Genomic DNA, 21073 nt, shown 5'->3' on the forward strand with positions numbered 1-21073 from the left:
AAACGAATCAAAACAGAACAGAACAGTAGGAACAGAACGTATCATTGCTCAGAAAAAGAGACGCACAAATATATCCCACAACTTCAGGAATCAGAAAAGATCTACATGGAATAACTTTTTTTCCAAACCTCAGAAATACCACTTGCACGTGGTTTGAAATAATGCAGCCATTTTAGAGATCTTAATAAAATACTATTAGCAAAAGTGGGGAAACTTTTGGCTCACCAGATTGTTCTGAACTAGAACTCCCGTCAGTCTCTGAAAGCATTGCCAATGGCCAGGGATGATGGGAGTTGCAGTTCTGCAACATCTGGAGGACCAAAGATTTCAAACACCTGCTATTAAGACAGGATGCTCTTTGCAGATTTTTGTTTCACTTCATTTTAGCCAAATATCAAAATATTTTAGTACCTGTCTCTGAAAGTTTCATTTTCTTTCTTTCTAATCACATAACAGTAGCGTCCATGAAAAAGGTATATGCTGTTTTTTTAAAAAAATCACCTCACTTTCAGATCTTCTTTTCCGCGAAGAAAGGGAATGAATTCACAAGAACATTTTGCAATCTTGGCCCATGGAGGTTGCCAGGTAGGGTCACAGAGACCCCTGCCATCCATTACAAGCAACAAGCCAAACTAATTGTTATATTAAATACATGTGGGCGGTTGCTTGTGTCTTTGTGTTGTTGAATGGTGCTGTGCTGCAGGTTTAAAGTTTTCCTTGCACTGCAGCCCTGAGAGGAAAATCGTCCCTGGTAGCTGCTGTTTTCCTAGGAGGGAAGTTGCGATGGACGCTAATCACAGCTACCCTTCCAGGGAAATAGCAGTGAGAAGGAGGGGGGTTGTGGGTGTTATGTACTGAAGTTCTCACCCTGGGCCAGCAGGGGGATACTGTAGATAGTTATGCAAATAAAGGATCGAAAGTGACGTTCAGTGATTGGATAGTTTTAGAAAATTGTTACAGTTACATTGTACTGGAGCTCTATATAAGCAGGCTGACTGAACCCTTCAGTTCAGTTCTGTTCTGGCCTGTGAATAAACAAGAGCTGTTTGAAGAATTGCTGTGTTGTCTGATATGTTCACCCACAACTTAACAGTGGGAAAGGGGGAAAGGGCTTAAAAGCCTTCCACCGATGCCTTGGTCCCAATCTGGACCCCTGCCCCCACTTCACGGCTGCTACCCAAATCAGGCATTGTGATGTGACACAGGCATACTAATGCAGGTGCACATTTAATTTAAACTTGTCGTTTGATACTAAGCTTCCTCAAAGCTTACACTGCAACAGAGGAAAGAAGACAAGGACACGGCCCAGAGCAATTGAAGACTGGTGCACTCTCCACCCAACCCATCTCCATTGTGAGCTACCTCTGTCTGTAATCTTTGCAAGGATTCACAATTGGACCCTATTACACGGGGGTAGTTGCAAACATTATGGGACATGTATTTTTCGCTCCATAAGATGCACCTGACCATAAGGCGCACCTAGTTTTTAGAGGGGGATTGCAAGAAAAAAAAATTCTTTAAAGGAAGCGCTGAGCAGAACCTGTATGCATCCCAGGCTCTGCTCAGCGCTCCCTTTCACGAGCCCGTCACCCTTCTCCCTCCTCAGGGAAAAGCCCCCAAGAGTTGCACACACGCTCCACGCGGCTCTTTAAAGAGAGCGCAGCTCTTGGGGGCTTTTCCGGGAGGTGGGGGAAGGGACAGAGTGCAGGTAAGCCAGAAGCTAGAACAGCGAGAGGGAGCGCAGCGATCCCTCTTGCTATTCTGGCTTCTGGGATAGCTGCGCAGCCTCTTCAGGGCAGCGGGATGAAGGCTCCCCACTGCCCTGAAGAGGCTGCGCCCGGCTAAGCCAGAAGCCAGAACAGCGAGAGGGAGCGCTGCACAGCATTCCCTCTCGCTGTTCTGGCTTCTGGGATAGCTGCGCAGCCTGCATTCGCTCCATAAGACGAACACATATTTCCCCTTACTTTTTAGGAGGGAAAAGGTGCATCTTATAGAGCGAAAAATACGGTAATTTCCAGTTTTTAGTGCTGTCTCCCCAAGTAAGCCTGATGAAAGCTCTGTCCCTCAGGCTCATTCAATGTGGGCTGGGCAGGCCAAGCGAACTTGGGTTGCTTGACACTTCTTGCAAGGGAGGGAAATAAATATTCTCTGCAGAAAGGATACCATTCCTCCACTGCCTCCCTGCTCCCACAGTATAATTAAAACATGGAGGGAGGCACATAGTTGAGCATCTTATAATACTTGAGGCAGATGGGTGGAGAGACAGAGAAGCTTTGGCGCAGGGGGAGCTTATCTATCATGTACTCGCACCTCCTTCGGCAACACTGAAAGAGAACCCTTGCTTTTGAGGAAGGTGTAATACGGAAGAAGTGCAATTATGTGGTTCATTCTTGATCAGTACTGGAACTCCAAGCTCAAATTGGGCATTCTGGGGTGAAACACAAGAATATTCACCCAGTGCTTTTCCAGCTGCACTAGCTCCCGGTGGAGTACAGGGTCAGATTTAAGGTGCTGGTTTTGACCTTTAAAGCCCTTCACGGCCTAGGACCCTCGTACCTACGGGACCCCCTCTCCTGGTATGCCCCATGGAGGACCTTAAGGTCCATAAACAGCAACACCCTAGAGGTCCCGGGCCCTAAGGAAGTTAGATTAGCCTCAACCAGAGCCAGGGCCTTTTCAACACTGGCTCCGGCCTGGTGGAATGCTCTGTCTCATGAGACCAGGGCCCTGCGGACAGAGTTGTTCTGCCTGGCCTTTGGCCTGAACTGTTTAATTCCCTCCCCCTCTTTCTTTTTCCTTTCTCCTCCTGTGAAGAGGCTGCATCTTAATGTTTTAATGTTGTATTTTAATCTTGTTTTTTAAAATTGTATTTTAATCAACTTGTTTTTATTACTGGTTGTTAGCCACTTTGAGCCCAGTCTTGGCTGGGGAGGGCAGGGTACAAATAAAAAAATATATCATTTTTTTAATTATTATTATTCCATGTTCTGGGTCTTTGGTTTGTTAAACTGATAAGATCGGTTAGAATTCAATTTTCTCCATTTTATTCCCTCCCCCCCCCCAAATAATTCAGCAATACTGGGTACTGACGATCCCAAAAGATTCTGTCAACTGCACCATTCACCAATACTTCGATTGTTGGATCTCTCTGGCAGCTTATTCAATTATCTCTTGGACAGCCAGTAGCAGCAGCAGGCAGATTTTCTTGTAAAACTATTTTTCTTTGTCTGCTATTTCTGTGCCCTTTTCTCAATTCCAGTCAACATTCCGATTCCACTGAAAAAGCAGGCCTGAAAGTGAAAGTATGGAACCGTGCAATTTGAATTGCTGGAGCAGAGAGCATAAAACAATTCTATTTTGATGGATTGGTCCTGTTCACACATGTATACACATATAGGTGAACTCTCAACACTTGGTTCAGGAGTGGAGAAACTGTGGCCCTCAAGATTTTGCTGGATTACAACTCCCATCATCCCTGACCATGGGCCAAACTGGCAGGGGCTGATGGTAACTGGAGTCCAACAACAATGGGTGGGTGGGGGCATAGGTTCTCCACCCCTGTCGTTATTGGAGCCCAGATTTAGAAAGCTACAGGAACAGTATTGCTGGACCTCATTTATCTGTGCAAAGGAATGCCCCAGTTCTGCTAAAACAACAACCAATGCATGGATTGGAAGAAGCAAAATGATACCTACTGCTACAATGAGGAAATCTAGCCAGCACCAGGCATTAGTGAAGAACTTCACAAATCCATAGGCACACCACTTCAACAACATTTCGAGGATAAAGATGTAAGTGAAGACTTTGTCGGCATACTCCAAGACAGTCCGTATGGTCTTTCTCTGTTCTATGTAAATATCTTCAAAGGCCTAAGGAGTAACAAGGCAACAAGGATTATCACACTCTTTTCCTGGCAGCAGAGCGAGATAGAAATAAAAAACTAGGTCCAAAAACTTGTGGGAGACACACAGACTTCTCAAGGAACATACAGTTCACACATCTCCCAATGCTTGAAGCATTGTTGGAGAGGCACAGAAGCTGCTTCCATGTGGGTGGAATGCCATTTCCAGTCTATCTCTGTCTATCTCTTGGAAGGACACCAGCTGGATTATATGGGGTTTTTTCCCCTCCCATGCAAGTGTTGCCCAATCCTTGGGTAGGAGCAATATCGGCATTGGAAAGATGCAGGTAATTTGCTTGGACTTCATTGGTCCTTCGAGTAGATATTACCCTGTGTGATTTGGTCATGCAAAAGTGGTTCCAATGCTTTTCTGGTTGTGTAGAAACTGGTTGTTGTTAGTATTTTCTTTTTCTTTTTTAAGTATTGTATCCGAGGCAATGCCAAATAAATGAAAGATCTGCTGGAGTCACTTGCTCACTGTGCTTGTCAAAGACACCTAGGGTGTTTTCACAAGTAATACCCAGCTCTACCTCTCTTTTAAGTCAGAACCAGTGAAGGCGGTGAAGGTCCTGTGTGAGTGTCTGGAGGCGGTTGGAGGATGGATGGCGGCTAACAGATTGAGGTTGAATCCTGACAAGACAGAAGTACTGTTTTTGGGGGACAGGAGGCGGGCAGGTGTGGAGGATTCCCTGGTCCTGAATGGGGTAACTGTGCCCCTGAAGGACCAGGTGCGCAGCCTGGGAGTCATTTTGGACTCACAGCTGTCCATGGAGGCACAGGTCAAATCTGTATCCAGGGCAGCTGTTTACCAACTCCATCTGGTACGTAGGCTGAGACCCTATCTGCCTGCAGACTGTCTCACCAGAGTGGTGCATGCTTTGGTTATCTCCCGCTTGGACTACTGCAATGCGCTCTGCGTGGGGCTACCTTTGAAGATGACCCGGAAACTACAACTAATCCAGAATGCGGTAGCTAGACTGGTGACTGGGAGCGGCCGCCGAGACCATATAATACCGGTCTTGAAAGACCTACATTGGCTCCCAGTACGTTTCCGAGCACAATTCAAAGAGTTGGTGCTGACCTTTAAAGCCCTAAACGGCCTCGGTCCAGTATATCTGAAGGAGCGTCTCCTCCCCCATCGTTCTGCCCAGACACTGAGGTCCAGTTCTGAGGGCCTTCTGGCGGTTCCCTCACTGCGAGAGGCCAAGTTACAGGGAACCAGGCAGAGGGCCTTCTCGGTAGTGGCACCCGCCCTGTGGAACGCCCTCCCATCAGATGTCAAAGCGATAAACAACTACCTGACATTCAGAAGACATCTGAAGGCAGCCCTGTTCAGGGAAGTTTTTAATATGTGACATTTTTGTGTATTTTTCATCTTTGTTGGAAGCCGCCCAGAGTGGCTGGGGAAACCCAGCCAGATGGGCGGGGTACAAATAATATATTATTATTATTATTATTATTATTATTATTATTATTATTATTAATATAGTAAGTGACTGCAGAGCTGGCGTCAGCACAAAGCATTCTCAGGCAGCTTTGGGGAGACCCAATACTTACACTTGCTTTTCACCCTGTTAAAAGCAAACACCCATAGCAGCTCCAGATAGTCACCATTTTAAGTTTTTAACAAATGTTCCAGTAGCTGTGTTTACTTCTAGAACATTGTGGTGGAAAAAAACAACACCACGACCACTACAAAAACATGATTGTCACTGGTACCACAAAAGTCCATATGTCCCTTCATGAACACCAAGGGCCCCCCCTCATAGAAGAAGGGGGGGAGCATTGGATGGTATAATAATAATAATAATTTAAGGTAAGGTAAAAGGTTAAGGTAAAGGACCCGAATGGTTAGGTCCAGTCAAAGGCGACTATGGGGTTGGAGCGCTCATCTCGCTTTCAGGCTGAGGGAGCCGGCGTTTGTCCACAGACAGCTTTCTGGCTCATGTGGCCAGCATGACTAAACTGCTTCTGGCGCAACGGAACACCGTGACAGAAACCAGAGTGCACGGAAACACCATTTACCTTCCCACCACAGCGGTACCTATTTATCTACTTGCACTGGCGTGCTTTCAAACTGCTAGGTTGGCAGGAGCTGGGAAAGAGCAACAAGAGCTCACTCCGTTGCGGGGATTCGAACCGCCAGCCTTCTGACTGGCAAGCCCCAAAGGGTCAGTGGTTTAGACTACAGTGCCACCCGCGTCCCTTGTGGATGGTAGACAATCTCAACTACTGTGCTGCCCAAGTGACTGTAAGAGCAACAACTGAATTTCCTGAGTTTGTAAATTGAGAAAAATGCACCAATAGAAACTTCCATCCTGGGGTGACCAGCAGCTTTGGGGACGGGTAATCTTCCCCAGCGTGCAGACAAAGGGATAACCTCAAGGGCCCCAATCCTTTCCCACTCCTGACAGCAGCTCTTTAACTTTGAAAACATACACACACTCAGCTGTTTGAAATGCCTTTTTACACATTTCGTGTATTGTCTGGTTTGACCCCCAAAGTGACGCTAAGAGCATTACGTAGAGAAGACTCAATATAATATAACTCTGCTCACCAGGGCTCCACTGCTTAGCAAGATCATGAAGATAATGAACGTCTCAAACCAGTTATGCTCCACAATAAGAAAGCATGTCTTTCGTAAGTTCCACCACGACTTGCCCCACCCTTCTTCAATGCTGACTTCGCAGCACTTGAACCGCTGAACGCAGCCTGCAAATGGAAAATTAGCACAGGTTTTCCAAGAGCCGCAACACTTCCTTATTCCTTTTATTAAAAAAAATTAATTAATTCGGCTTCGTTACAAAAAAATAAAAGGTCAAAATAGATTATTTTCCCAGCGCTGTCATAATCATCAAGGACATTGCTCTACAAAATATTTTTATTTGTGCATAATACTTTAGATTTTTCATAGCTAAGACCCTGTAGAATAGTATTGCTCAGGGCAGAAGATTTAATTCTCTAATAAAAGGTTGCAGCGAAATTTGCTGCAGTCAGAACATGCACCGGCAGCTCCATATCAACTGGTCCAACAGTACCTTTCAAATTTCTTAATAAGACTTTTAAGAGATTGGCTGAAAAATCTAATAATGGTTATTTTTATTATATTTCTTAAGACACTGAGGTCCAGCTCCGAAGGCCTTCTGGTGGTTCCCTCCCTGCAAGAAGTGAGGTTACAGGGAACCAGGCAGAGGGCCTTCTCGGTGGTGGCGCCCGCCCTGTGGAACGCCCTCCCATCCGATGTCAAGGAAATAAACAACTATCTATTATTATTATTATTATTATTATTATTATTATTATTATTATTATCTTCAGGAAATGTTTAGCTTGTTTTTGAATGTAAAAAAAAAAAAGTGTAATTAGGCACAGGGGCTCCACTTAACCCTAGGAGCTTCTTAACTCTGCTGGATCTGCGAGTTGCCATTTATATTTCCCAGAATGTCTCAGAGTGATGCCAAACTGGGGGCACTGAGATAAATTAAGAGCATATCTCACAGTGGCTGCCTAAACAGCAGGGGTCTTAGGGGGCATTTTGCTGAAGGCCCCCTCAAACCTGAAGTCAGCCCTACCAAGGAAGGCCACTCTGCAGAGGTAACATGCCCTGAGTGGACGCCATATTGTTAAAAGGTCCATTTTGCCCCACGGTGTTCAAAATCACCTTCTGTGAAACACGCGTCCGGATCCAGGTATTCTTCTGGTGCTTCCACAGGAACCTCCTCTGCCTCAGGCTTTATATCAATGGTACTGCCCTCCGACGAACTCGTGTCATCCAGTTTCTTGAACAATGGGAAAGAACATCACAAAATATTATGAGCGGGGAGAAAAGAATAGCTCAATTTTTTAAACAACGTTGACTTCATGCCAATATGCAGCACAGGAAAGAAATAAAATAAGAATAAAACTCTTTCCTAGTCTAACCCCTGCTGAATATCGGCTCATCTTAATATGGTACATCCTTTAAGACTTTTGAAATAGACGTAAAGAAGGAAACAATTGGAGGGAGCAACTATCTCCCAGGAACAGGACCTGATTTAGGTGTGATGAGGCCCTGAGCTACTGAAGGTAATAGGGCCCTTTAAATGTCCAGCTGTCCTTTGTCAACAACAAATTTTCACTGTACTTTGTGTTGAATATATGCTATATGGTAATTTATGGACCTAATAGGTATCTAAAGCTATTTACACATAACAAAATATGTACATCATAGGAGCCTACACAACACAGAACACTGTTGCTGTATGCAGGTTTTCTTTTATTTGTTTTTTATCTTATATTTTGGAAATGTACATCCAGTTTTTTCCTTTAATTTTTTTGGGAGGGGCCCAAGAGAGTGGGGCCCTAAGCTATAGTTTGTTTAGCTTATATGTAAATCCAGCACTGCCCAGGAAGATATTTCCCCCTTTTTAAAAGTGGAGAAACATAGGCAGACCGATTGTGGTGTTAAGCCAAGCACACAATACGGAGGGCCTAGCATTCTGCTCCTGCGTAGAAAGCCTATGAACACATGAGGAAGTGACAGACTAGAAAGAAAAAGATTTATCTCCATTACATGATACATGATGGACCTTTGGGCTGATCCAACAGGGTTCTTTGTATGTTCTTATTATGAATGACTTAGTCATACATACGACCCATGAAAAGTCTGTGCCACCTTTGTTCTCATCTTGCCAAACAAAGTAAAGAGGGCCTACTTTATTTGCACTGAGAAATTTGCTGGCTGCAAAGCCTCGCGCTCTGGCCAGAAGGCCAAATTTGCTTCTCTCTCCCAATGCAATGGGTCACCCAAAACAAAGGCACGAGGGTGCGGCCTATGAGCAAGCATGGCTCCGTACCTCTTTGCTGCCATCGGGGTCAGTGTCACTGCTGAAATCTTCCGTGTTGAGGTTCTCAAAGTCAGACTCACCCACAGCTATGGGGACACGGACGGTGAGGTTAGGGTTGTTGATGAAAGACATGTGGTCTTCATCAATGATGTACTTTTCCACGCTGCTGCCAATGCCACTGGTGGTGCCATTGCCGTTCTTCTGGTAATCGATCTCCCGGTTGATGTCGGCGCCGGTGTGGTTGGCGATGCAGTTCATCTTCTTGTCATACAGCTCGTCTAGTGGCTTCACTTCATCCGCCTCCTGCTGCTTGAAGTGGGTCTGCACAAACTCGTGCATTCTGATCTTGGCCCAGGCAATGCCTTTCTTAATCCGAATGACAGAGATCTGCAAGTTGTTCATCTCACCGTCATCATCTGTCGCTGCAAGGTTGTCTGCGCTGAAAGAGCTCAGCAACAAGGCCAAGAACAGGTTCAATACCTGCAGAAGCAGAAAAGGGTATGTAAAAGGTCTTATATTTTCTGAGAATCCTCCAGAAAAACAATCTCTCAGAGGACCTGTTGATGGTATTTTACCATTGTACTGTGGAGAGCGTACTAACTTATGGTCTGTGTGTGTGGTTTGGGAGCTGCACGGCCAGGGGAAAAACAATGCTATCCAGGGTTGTAAAGGCTGCAGAGAGAATAATTGGGTGCACCTTAGATCAAATCTATGCTGCCAGGTGCCATAAGAAAGCGGCAGAGATAGCACAGGATAGTACGCACCCCGGAAATGATCTCTTTCAGCTTCTGCCTTCTGGAAGAAGGTATAGGGTTATACAGGCCAGGACTAGCTGCCTTAGAAACAGTTTCTATGCAAATGCAATTCTGGTTCTAAACACAGCATAAGGGGTCTCTATAGTATAGTGTATTTTAAAATGGGGTTTTAGAGTTTTTAGGGGTTTTTAAATGTTTTATGTAGTTTTGCAGTAGTTTTATGTAGTTTTTATGTAGTATTATGTAGTTTTGTGGTAGTTTTATGTAGTTTTATGTAGTTTTTCAATTTCATTGTTCCGCATGGGACAATGACAATAAAGATATCGTTATCGTTATTGTTAAGACAAGACTCCCTCTAGCCACTTTTTGCTCAGTGAATTGGCAATATCATCCTCAAAGTGCATCCTTCTACTTGGTGGCAGTGGGCCTTGCTCTGCTGGCTCCTCCCATCCCAGTTGGCTCCTCCCATCCCAGAACCATTTCCTTCAGCAGCCATTCATGCCACCTGTTTAGCTATTTATTTATGGAATGTGCATACCACTTAATTGTAGAAACCTCCAAGCAATTTGCATTATAAACAATTGCAATCATTATGTAATAATCGGTACAACAATTTGCTTATTATCTCCCCTTTTCCTTTTGTATCATCTCTGTTAGATTGCATGCCATTATTTTAAATCGCAAAGCGCTGTGAATGCCTTGGCATGAATGTGATATACACATGGAGTAAATAAATAAAACGTGAGCACACGTAGACAGCCCTGAGCTTACAGACAGCCCTGTAGTATTCCCACGTTTGTTACAAAGAAGAAATCTGAAATGTTTTAATTAATTTGACCGCACCACATGGGCAAAGCCTTGCAAGTTTTTTGTTCTAAATAAGGTAGGAAAGGGTACTGGTTAAAGAATCTCAGAAAGTAACAAGGAGGGAAGGCAAACATTGAGGATTTTGACTGAGGAAAGCAGTCTTATGTTATGAATATCCAAATACAGCAGGCAAAATGGATCCCTGGTTTCTTTCTGATCGATGCATGAATGTTTCATATACACTGAGCACATTAAAAGACAGATTATATACAGTGGTGCCCCGCAAGACGAACGCCTCGCAAGACGGAAAACCCGCTAGACGAAAGGGTTTTCCATTTTGGAGGCGCTTCGCAAAACGAATTTCCCTATGGGCTTCCTTCGCAAGACGAAAGCCCATAGGGAAATCTCCGGGACAGCGGGGAAGCGCAGCACGTCTTCCCCACTGTCCTCGGACCTCCTCCGAAGGCTGGCGGCGGGCGGAGAGACCTCCTCCCGCCGCCAGCCTTCGTTTCTCCGCTATCCCCGACGGCTTCTGAAGGCAGGCAGGGGGGACAAAGACTTTTGCCCCCCGCCCGCCTTCAGAAGAGGTCCTGGACCTCTTCTGAAGGCAGGCGGGGGGCGAAAGTCTTTGCTCCCCCCTGCCTGCCTTCCCGGGAAAGCGGAGAAACGCAGCGAGTTTCTCCGCTGTCCCGGATGGCTTTTGAAGGCAGGCGGGGGGGAGCAAAGACTTTCGCACCCCGCCCGCCTTCAGAAGAGGTCCTGGACCTCTTCTGAAGGCGGGCGGGGGGCAAAAATCTTTGTCCCCCCTGCCTGCCTTCCCGGGGGCTTTTAAATCGCCCCGGGACAGCGTAGAAGTCCCCCGCTGTCCCGGGGCTTTTTAAAATGCTGGCGGGCGGCAGCGGAGGCTTCGCTCCCGCCCGCCAGCATTTTAAGATCGCCCCGGACAGCGGAGAAGTCCCCCGCTGTCCCGGGGTTTTTTAAAATGCTGGGGGTGGGAAGAAAAGCCCTTGGTTCCCCCCCCCCCCAGCCTTCAGAAGAGGTCGGGGGACAGACTGTCCCCGGACCTGGTCTGAAGTCGGTTTCCATAGGAACGCATTAATTGATTTTCAATGCATTCCTATGGGAAACCGTGCTTCGCAAGACGGAAAAATCGCAAGACGACAAAACTTGCGGAACGATTTAATTTCGTCTTGCGAGGCACCACTGTACACACAATTTTCTGTAAAATAAAAGGAAATTGCACTGCATTTTTAAGTCTTATGGGGGTCAGACTTAATTTCATTCCTTATTTTAAGGCGCATCATATAATCAGATCATTTTATTCTCATGTTTCCTTTGCTTTTATGCACAATTTATTGTATCGTTTGTGTGTTTTGTTTTGAACAGAACCGTTAAATTGGCAAATATCCAGTCAAGGTAAAAGGGAGGATATTTGAAAGACTTAGCCAGACAAAATTAGTTTTTCTGAAGCATTTCAGCAGCATCCTTTTAAATACGGGGGGGGGGGGGGGAGAGATTTTTGCAAAGCTTGGGGGAAATTGCAACGTGAGCAGCAGTAAAGGAAAATTATGCTTGGATTTTTTTTCCTTTTAAAAAAATGCTCTTAACTTTTTGGAAGTTTTATGCCAGTTTGAAAAGAGGTAATTCTTCCAAACATGCCCCGACATTCACTGATGCTATGATCTTAAAAATATGCATTGTAGTATATATGAGGGCCAACAAAGCTACAGGGCCATCCTATGTGAGATACAAAATGCATGTATTTTGCTGTAATGTCAGCTGCAATTCCATTATAGAAATTTTCTTAGGTGCATCATATATGTATGCTTGTACTAACATTGTTAAGTCTTTTGTGGCTAAAATACCTGTAAGAGGTGGGTCCAGGGCTGGTGTCAGAACATGCTATCCTCAGGCAGATTCCTGGGGCTCCAACATCCCAGCTGGGTCTACTGCTGACACCTTCCATGAACCCTCTTTTTTATTTCCCAGAATGCCCTGGAATTATGCTGCTTTGAGGGCATTGTGGGAAATTAAAACAGTGGTTCGCAGCTGCCTGGTGCTAATTCAGGGCACTGTCACCATTTTGTTTACTTGTAAGAACCTAACAACTCATAAATAATATTGTCAGCCTGCATAGCATAAATGATGACAGTCTATTCTGCTATGGTGCCAGCGGCAGTCCCATTGTAACAGCTGCTGCTGCCTATTGCCACGGCCCACCAAAAGAGCACCAGAAGGTTTTGACACATCTTATCCTACCCCATCAATTCTGCTTGCACTTATTTTAAAGCCAGGAATGGGGACAAGTGGTGATGTAATACCAGCACAATGCCATGGGTTCAGAGACAGTTGTGGGGTGGGTTACAGAGGGCTATGCTTGTGGGTTTCCCAGAGGCATCTGGCATGTGGGAATAGGAGACTGGATAAAATCTGCTTGGCAGGGGGTTTTCCTGCTTGGCAGGGGGTTGGACTCAATGGCCCTTGTGGTCTATTCCAACTCTATGATTCTATGAAAATGGTTCTTTGATCTGATCCAGTGGGGGTGTGTCTGTTCTTACATTATCTTCTAGATCAGGGTAGCCAATATTGTGTACTGTAGAAGCTGTGGACTACGGCACCCAATAGCCCTGGTGAATGTGACTAATGGCCAGAGAGGATGGGTGTTGCAGTCCACCTCTGGAGAGCAACAGGTTGACTACCTCTGTTCTAGATCATGATATTGCTCAGGACCGCAATACCTCAAGGACCACCTCTTTCCATATGAACCTACCCAGTCCTTGAGATCATCTTCTGAGGCCGTTCTTCGTGTGCCTCCTCCACGAGAGGTATGGAGCCTGGCAACACGAGAATGGGCCTTCTCTGCAGTAGCTTCCCGTCTGTGGAATGCTCTCCCCAGGAAGTTCCCCTGGCGCCTTCATTACACACCTTTAGGCGCCAGGCAAAAACGTTCCTTTTACACCAGGCCATTGGTTGATCCTATACCCTTTTAGAATGTGGCTTTTTCTGGGAGGGGGGTGTTATTGGGTTGTTGTTTTTATTCTGATTATATATGCTGTGATTTTTTTCTGTGAACTGCCCTGAGACCTCTGGGTAAAGGTAAAGGGATCCCTGACCATCAGGTCTAGTCGTGACCGACTCTGGGGTTGCGGCGCTCATCTCGCTTTATTGGCCAAGGGAGCCGGCGTACAGCTTCCGGGTCATGTGGCCAGCATGACTAAGCCACTTCTGGCGAACCAGAGCAGCGCACGGAAACACCATTTACCTTCCCACCAGAGTGGTACCTATTTATCTACTTGCACTTTGACGTGTTTTCAAACTGCTAGGTTGGCAGGAGCAGGGACTGAGCAACGGGAGCTCATCTCGTCGCGGGGATTCGAACCGCCGACCTTCCAATCGGCAAGTCCTAGGCTCTGTGGTTTAACCCACAGTGCCACCCGCGTCCCTCGAGACCTCTGGGTATAGAGCGGTTAATAATAATAATAATAATAATAATAATAATAATAATAATAATGCATTTGTGCTGCAGTCATCATTCTTAATCCTGAAAATTTCCTGAATGTGCAGTAACCCTTAGCATTGGTCTTTAAAACATCTTAGCATATAGGGAATATTAGCTGCAGAACCTGCCACGGAATAGAAACAGTGAGTTCTTGTCCCAGCCCATTACAAGACAGCCATCCACTTCCCACTCAAAAGCAACCACAGATAGATATTTACTGACCACCAGATTTCCAATGACCATCACCATCATGAAGACAATAAGGCACATGGCCTGTCCTGCCACTTCCATACAGTCCCACATGGTTTCAATCCACTCCCCACACAGCACACGGAAGACGATAAGGAAAGAGTGGAAGAAGTCGTGCATGTGCCATCGTGGAAGCTCACACTCGGGGTTGATCTTGCAGACACATTCCTTGTAGCTCTTGCCGAAAAGCTGCATCCCCACCACGGCAAAGATGAAGACAATGATGGCTAGCACCAAGGTCAGGTTTCCTAAGGCCCCCACCGAGTTGCCAATGATTTTAATCAACATGTTCAGGGTTGGCCAGGATTTTGCCAGCTTGAAGACCCTCAACTTGAAGATGTAAAAAAGAAAGAGAAATAGAGATAAAACAGATTTATGATTAATAAAGCAACAGTCCTGCCAATGGGAACCCAGATTTAAAAAGAGATATTGATCACAACATACCAAAGGGGCAGTTTTCATATGTGGTGGACCTGCGAAAAAGCTCAGGGATTTTGGGAAATGGTGTATAATGAACTGAAGAAAATGTTAAAAGTGGTTACTCCTCAAAATCCTGAAGCTAGGGATAATAGGGATGGACATCCCAAAGAGGATGATTAAACTATTTATGTACGCAACAGCAGCAGCCAGAATCCTCTATGCGAAGAAATGGAAGGAAGCAGAAGTTCAAATCAAGGAAGAAACTAATGGGCTATATGCAGAAATGGCAAAATGGACAGCAAGATTAAGAGATCAAAGCCACAAACTTTTTATTGAGGAGTGGAAACCCCTTTGGGATTATCTGAGGAAGTATTATAGCCAAATCAAGTCGTGATCAGGATTCGAAATTTAAACAGCGGAAGGGAGACGACAACAGTTGTAACAGAAGAAATAAGCATGAGAGATACAGTGGTGCCTCGCAAGACGAAATTAATTCGTTCCGTGAGTTTTGTCGTCTTGCGAATTTTTTCGTCTTGCGAAGCACGGTGTCGGGAAAGTTTTGGAAAAGCTTCAAAAATCACCAAAGTCTTTAAAAACCTCAAAAAAGGCTACCATACCGCGTTCTATGAGTTGCTCCTCGAAGTCAAGTCGCAACTGTCTTGCGAAGCAAGCCCATAGGGAAAATTGTCTTGCGAAGCAGCTCAAAAAACAAAAAACCCTTTCGTCTAGCGAGTTTTTTGTCTTGCGAGGCATTCGTCTTGCGAGGTACCACTGTATGTATGCTACATAATGCAGCAGATAAAAGGGGAGGGAATAAAAACATCTTGGAGGTAAGGATGGGAAGTCAAACCGTCAAGGGAAATATGTACAGTGGTACCTCAGGTTACATACGCTTCAGGTTACATACGCTTCAGGTTACATACGCTTCAGGTTACATACTCCGCTAACCCAGAAATAGTGCTTCAGGTTGAGAATAGAAATCGTGCTCCAGCGGCGCAGCGGCAGCGGGAGGCCCCATTAGCTAAAGGGGTGCTTCAGGTTAAGAACAGTTCCAGGTTAAGTACGGACCTCCGGAACGAATTAAGTACTTAACCTGAGGTACCACTGTATTAAAAGTTGAAGTTAATTTGTTAAAATTTCCAAAATTTAATAAAAATTCAGTACTGTACAGTGGTACCTCCGGTTATGAACGGGATCCGTTTTGGAGGCCCGGCCGTATCCCAAAAATTTCGTAACCGGAGGACCGCTTCTACGCAGAGCACTTCTGCGCATGCACGAAGCGCGCAGAGCGTTTCTGCACACCCGAGCACGGCAAACCCACTTCCAAGTTTGCCACGTTCACATCCCAAAGGTTACATTACCTGAAGGGGCCACTGTATATATAATAAAAAAAATACTGATCATGAACTAAACACTGAATGGGAGATTTCTAGTGGCAGAGCTGTCAATCTATGGATTTTTACTGGAAAGTCAGGATCTGCAGATTGCCACTAACTGAAGAGCATCAGGCCATTGGTCCACCTGGTACAATATTGTCTATAGTGACAGAAGCTTTCCAAAGGTTTAGGGGGGCAGAGATGTATCGCAGCCCTGCCGGGAGAAGCCAGGGACATTGAACTGGAGATATTTTGCATGCAGAGCACAACCTCTACTACTCTACTACCCAACACCCGCTTTTCAAACGGACAGCCCCTTCATGTCCTCTTGACTAAGACAGAAACGGTGGCAAGAACCCTGCATGTTCTCGGAGGTGACCACATAAGAGGTGCAAGCCTGATTGTGCTCTGCATTGGGCAGTTCACCTGCCACAATCACTTCCACGCTCCAACCCAATAGGATCCTACTGCTAATCCCCACTGCCATTTTTAAAGAAAACCATATGCTGAGAGTGCATTTGGGATATTAACTGCTTCCTGAAATGGACTTGTTGCTAAGGTCTGCATGTAAGCTCTGCAGTCGTTGCTTGCAGCAACTAGCCTTCAGATTCTAGCTATTTAGAGGCAATTTTAGGCAGAATAAATGGCAATTGAAAGGGGATAGAAACCAACTCTTGGACCCGGAACAAGTCTTTATTTGCAATACTGGCCAGTAAGGATTTGGCAATTAGTCCTCCCGTGGACCTTTGCTGTGGGTTCTGATATATAACCTTATTTAAAAAGTTGTATTGGGTGAAAGGAGAGGAAAGACAGGAAACTGTGAAAAGTGGAGTAGAATAAGCAAATAGTACCAATCGGAAAGATCGCAGCACCGAAAGCCCTTCCACATCTGCCAGCATCAGCTCCAGCAAACTGAGAGAGACAATAAATCCATCAAAAATGTTCCACCCTTCTTGGAAATAATAGTAGGGGTCCATTGCTATGAGCTTTAGGAACATCTCAGCTGTGAAAATTCCAGTGAAAACCTAAAAAAGGGAAAAAAGGATCAGAATGTTCAAAGCTCTCACTGAACTTGACTTAATACTTTTTGCCTTCAATTGAATTAATGAATGAACAGGCCACAGTATATCAGCAATTTGGATGAAGAGACAGTCTTTCCCCCCTTTTTTTCGTATAATCAGAATTTTTGCCCCACTGCTACTTTTTTCTTAGTATTTCACTGAATTACCGTATTTTTCACTCTATAAGACGCACCAGACCATAAGACGCACCTAATTTTTGGAGGAGGAAAACAAGGGGAAAAAATATTCTGAATCCCTCTTGCTGTTCTGGCTTCAGCGATAGCTGCGCAGTCTGCATTCGCTCCATAAGATGCACACACATTTCCCCTTACTTTTTAGGAGGGAAAAGGTGCGTCTTATAGAGCGAAAAATACGGTACCTCAATTCCAAAACTGGCAGTGGCACCAGCTAGAGCCCCAAAACTCTAGATACTTGTGGGCAGCAATGGTTGCCTTATTTTATTTATTTAAATATTTATAAGTAGGCCTTTCTAAGTCTATCCTGATATTCAAAAGTAGCTGGCAATAATTCAAGTCACTGTTTGACTAGAGTAATCAGTTAGCCAAGGTGAATTGTCTCTTGTTTTCAAGTTGTGTTTTCTACAGATCAGTTTGATTTGTTGTGAGACATTAGTGTTACATACAGTGTTAGGTTAGGAAGAAAAGGGGGGGGGAATGGTGAGTGGGGTTGGATCGGGGGCAATGCTTCTAGTCTTCTACTTAGTGCATGTGTCAGCATCACTTGTGTGGGTTCTCTTACTATTCGCTCATTGTATTTCCTTGGTGGTAAGTGAGGTTGAAAGGGACGCGGGTGGCGCTGTGGGTAAAAGCCTCAGCGCCTAGGGCTTGCCGTTCGAAAGGTTGGTGGTTCGAATCCCCGCGGCGGGGTGCGCTCCCGCTGCTCGGTCCCAGCGCCTGCCAACCTAGCAGTTCGAAAGCACCCCCGGGTGCAAGTAGATAAATAGGGACCGCTTACTGGCGGGAAGGTAAACGGTGTTTCCGTGTGCTGCGCTGGCTCGCCAGATGCAGCTTTGTCACGCTGGCCACGTGACCCGGAAGTGTCTTCGGACAGTGCTGGCCCCCGGCCTCTTGAGTGAGATGGGCACACAACCCCAGAGTCTGTCAAGACTGGCCCGTACGGGCAGGGGTACTTTTACCTTTTTAAGTGAGGTTGAGGGTGGCCTAGGGTGTGGTTGGTTGTCTTTGGTTGGCTGTAGTGAGATTTGTTTTTGTGTGCGAGGGTGTGTATTTTTGAACCAGGTTAGCCAAATTGATTCGTAGGCTGTTGGCGGATTCTTGTTGTTGTCTTGTTGGGCTGTGTATGTGATAAAAGGGAACTATACTGGGGTGAAGATGTCTTCTGCTATTTGTCCTCGTGTCCATTTCGGTTTATTGGCTAGTTTTTCTAATAAGGCTGTTTCCCATACATAAGGCTGAGTTCCCATAGGCACTGGGAACATTTTCACGCTTACCAGGTTCCCTACGGCCAAGACATGCTCAAACTGTGGGGTCATGGGATGGTGCTCCATTGCCATGAACAGAGTATTCAAAACAATACAGATCGTAATGGCTAAATCCACAAAGGGGTCGAAGACAATCAAGTTGACAATTTCTTTCAGCTTCATCCAGTATGGGTGGCACTCCCAAATAAGGAAGATGTTGGCAAATTTGTACCAGCAGGGAGGGCATTTTCTTTGGGATTCTTCTAGTTCTACAACAAAACAAGAAGGTGGGCAACTTTAACCGATTAATGTAGACACGCCCAATGAAATTTTATGCAAGGTTTAAGTCATTCTCAATTTGTTGGGCCTTGCAGGCTGTTATGTTTTAGGTTTAAGAGGTGGTCACATTTCACAAACAAAAGGAATCAGGACATCTGCAGTGAGACAGGAAAACAAGCTATGCGTGAATAATTAATCTAAGAATCCATAAAATTAATATTTGGGGGTGGAGTGGAATAAAGAAAAAATTCTGTATCTTAAATCAAGTATATGTTACATTTTAATCCTGATTTTGAGCTCAGGGCAGCATGCAGAGTCTGAAAAGTAGGGTCTATGCAATCTTAAGAACAACAACAACAAAAATGTAAGATGGTTTTTAAAATTAAAGCATGGGAAAAGGAAAGACGAATACTAACTTCTGAAGTGGGTAATCCCTTGAGCTAGTGGGCACAGGACCACAGCTTTCTAACACACATACCTTCTACAAGGGTATTTGTGATTACTGTCATTATACTGTTGGTTCGGTCCTTCCTTCCATAGGATGCATTCAGCTGGTCCATTGATACCAAGAGTGACCCAGTAGCTTTCTTTTTAATCTCCACCTCAGTGGTTCCCTGCAAAATCCATTAACATCCCGTTAGTACGGCCTCTTTCATGTCTGTGCGGGGAAATGTGATGGGCTCTCGGCTGCAAAGGCAGAATTTGTTTTTAGTCAAATCTTTATATATGTGGAAGATGGTGGTTTTGCCAGATAACCTCACTGGCCTCCCCTCCTTAAGGTGAAGAAAGGTTTTGCTGTTATAAAAAATGAGGTCTAATCTACTTAACACCTAACTTATTAAAGTCAGGGATATTCTGAAGCGCATTTCAAAAACTATCGCAGTGGGTGGAATTCTGGTGTAAAAGGAACTTAGATGAAACGCTGCAGAAAGCTGATTTCACATTAATGCACAGGATAGAGACACCCTGTATAATATTTTGTGAGCTCTTTATTGGATATGTTCATCTCCTCTCTGAATTCTTCAAGTTCTGCTGCTATTCCAGCCAAATTTGGAGTCCCTGGAAATCACATTAAACAAAAAAGTTGGAAGAACATGTCTTCTGTGCCTACCTTGATTGTTCCAAAACACCACTAGCTAATCCTTTAATATGGTTTGTCTAAAGCTGACTTTCCCATTGGCCATTTAATTGTGACTGGTAAACATAAATAACTGAGAATCTACTCCCTTCTGTGCTTCTTTGTAAATGGGAGCAGGGACAGACCTAGGGAACGACAAATGCTGTTTGCTTCAATCAAGCAAAACTCAGCATTTGCTGCTTTGGGTCTGAGCATATAGAGGTTTGAAATAAAATATTTACTCCAGGAAAAGCCTGCATGGCTCATGTGGTCTCTCAGATGTGATGATGAAGATTAGGTGTTTCTCTTGTTTAACAACAGATTATAGCCACTGTCCCAAAGAACTATCGGATGACAGGCATCACGCAATACAGATATGTATCTTAGGTTGCCTTTCATGCATACGTCATGCTAAAGTTAACAGTCTGTAACATTTCCATGCTGTTAGAGGACCAAGTCTGGAAAGAGCACAGTAGACTAGCATGCTAACTAGAGAAAGTGGTAGTAACTGAAGCTGAAAGTAACTAGGAAGGGTTTCAAACATTCTTAAGGAGGGGGAAAAAGGACTGGGAAGGAGTAGTTTCATTTAGTTTGCAAGAACCTAGACAAAGAGGGTTTTTTTTTAAAAGGAAAAAAAAGCTTGGAATTTAAGGACACAGGAATAAGGCTTCCCATGTGCACTTTGGCCAAAGACGGTGATGCTATTCATAAATAACACTCACTCTGGAGCAACTTCCTTTGGCCATAATGGGAGCAAGTGTGTTTAGGGTTGGTGGCAATGGTTTTGGCTTACAGGTGACCCTGTACCTTTCGTTTGCCTTTATTCTCTGGCATAGTTCTAAACTAACTGATCCAGTAAACCTGAACCTGGGCTGTATCAGTTCAGATTAAAAATGGAGAGGGTGCAAGATGGGGGTGCAGGAGGATTTTGATTGGTCCTGTAGGAAAAACCAAGCCTTGCCCCAGCTCCTGTTCCAGCTATTCATATATGGGGAAATTCACCTCAAGGCCTGTCACTCCACACAAACAACTATTCCCCATGGAGAAAACTACAGTCTCTTTGAAATCTATGGTTTGTTTTTTGGTAGTTAAGGGGTATTCAGTGATCTGAAGTCTCTGAAATGCTGCAGCTCAGTCACAGGTTTACTGCCTCTGACTCTACGCGGAGAAAGTCTTGTTTCTCACTGCCCTAGAAATTCCTAAACGATTTGGGTTGTGGTGTTTTTTTTTTGGTAACTTTTACATTAGAACTTGCCTTATTCATCTCGTTTCTAAAATACGGACTGAGATGTCCAAAATAAAAAGCAAGTAAACAGATAGGATATTAATACGTTGAGCAAGATTT

At 44.8% G+C, this 21073-nt stretch overlaps 1 protein-coding gene across 1 annotated transcript in view; it reads right to left on the minus strand.

The window, feature by feature from the left end:
- SCN8A (sodium voltage-gated channel alpha subunit 8) overlaps window positions 1-21073 on the minus strand; it is a 107504-nt gene that overhangs the window by 25598 nt on the left and 60833 nt on the right. The window contains exons 13-20 of the mRNA XM_077923944.1: window positions 19090-19225; window positions 18363-18601; window positions 16682-16855; window positions 14008-14364; window positions 8734-9204; window positions 7560-7677; window positions 6459-6613; window positions 3696-3869 (exon numbers count right to left, since the gene is read on the minus strand). Coding sequence (XP_077780070.1) covers window positions 3696-3869; window positions 6459-6613; window positions 7560-7677; window positions 8734-9204; window positions 14008-14364; window positions 16682-16855; window positions 18363-18601; window positions 19090-19225 — 1824 coding nt within the window. The remainder of the gene's footprint in view (window positions 1-3695; window positions 3870-6458; window positions 6614-7559; window positions 7678-8733; window positions 9205-14007; window positions 14365-16681; window positions 16856-18362; window positions 18602-19089; window positions 19226-21073) is intronic.

This window comes from Podarcis muralis, chromosome 2 (assembly GCF_964188315.1).
Source record: "Podarcis muralis chromosome 2, rPodMur119.hap1.1, whole genome shotgun sequence".
NCBI classification, from domain to species: domain Eukaryota; kingdom Metazoa; phylum Chordata; class Lepidosauria; order Squamata; family Lacertidae; genus Podarcis; species Podarcis muralis.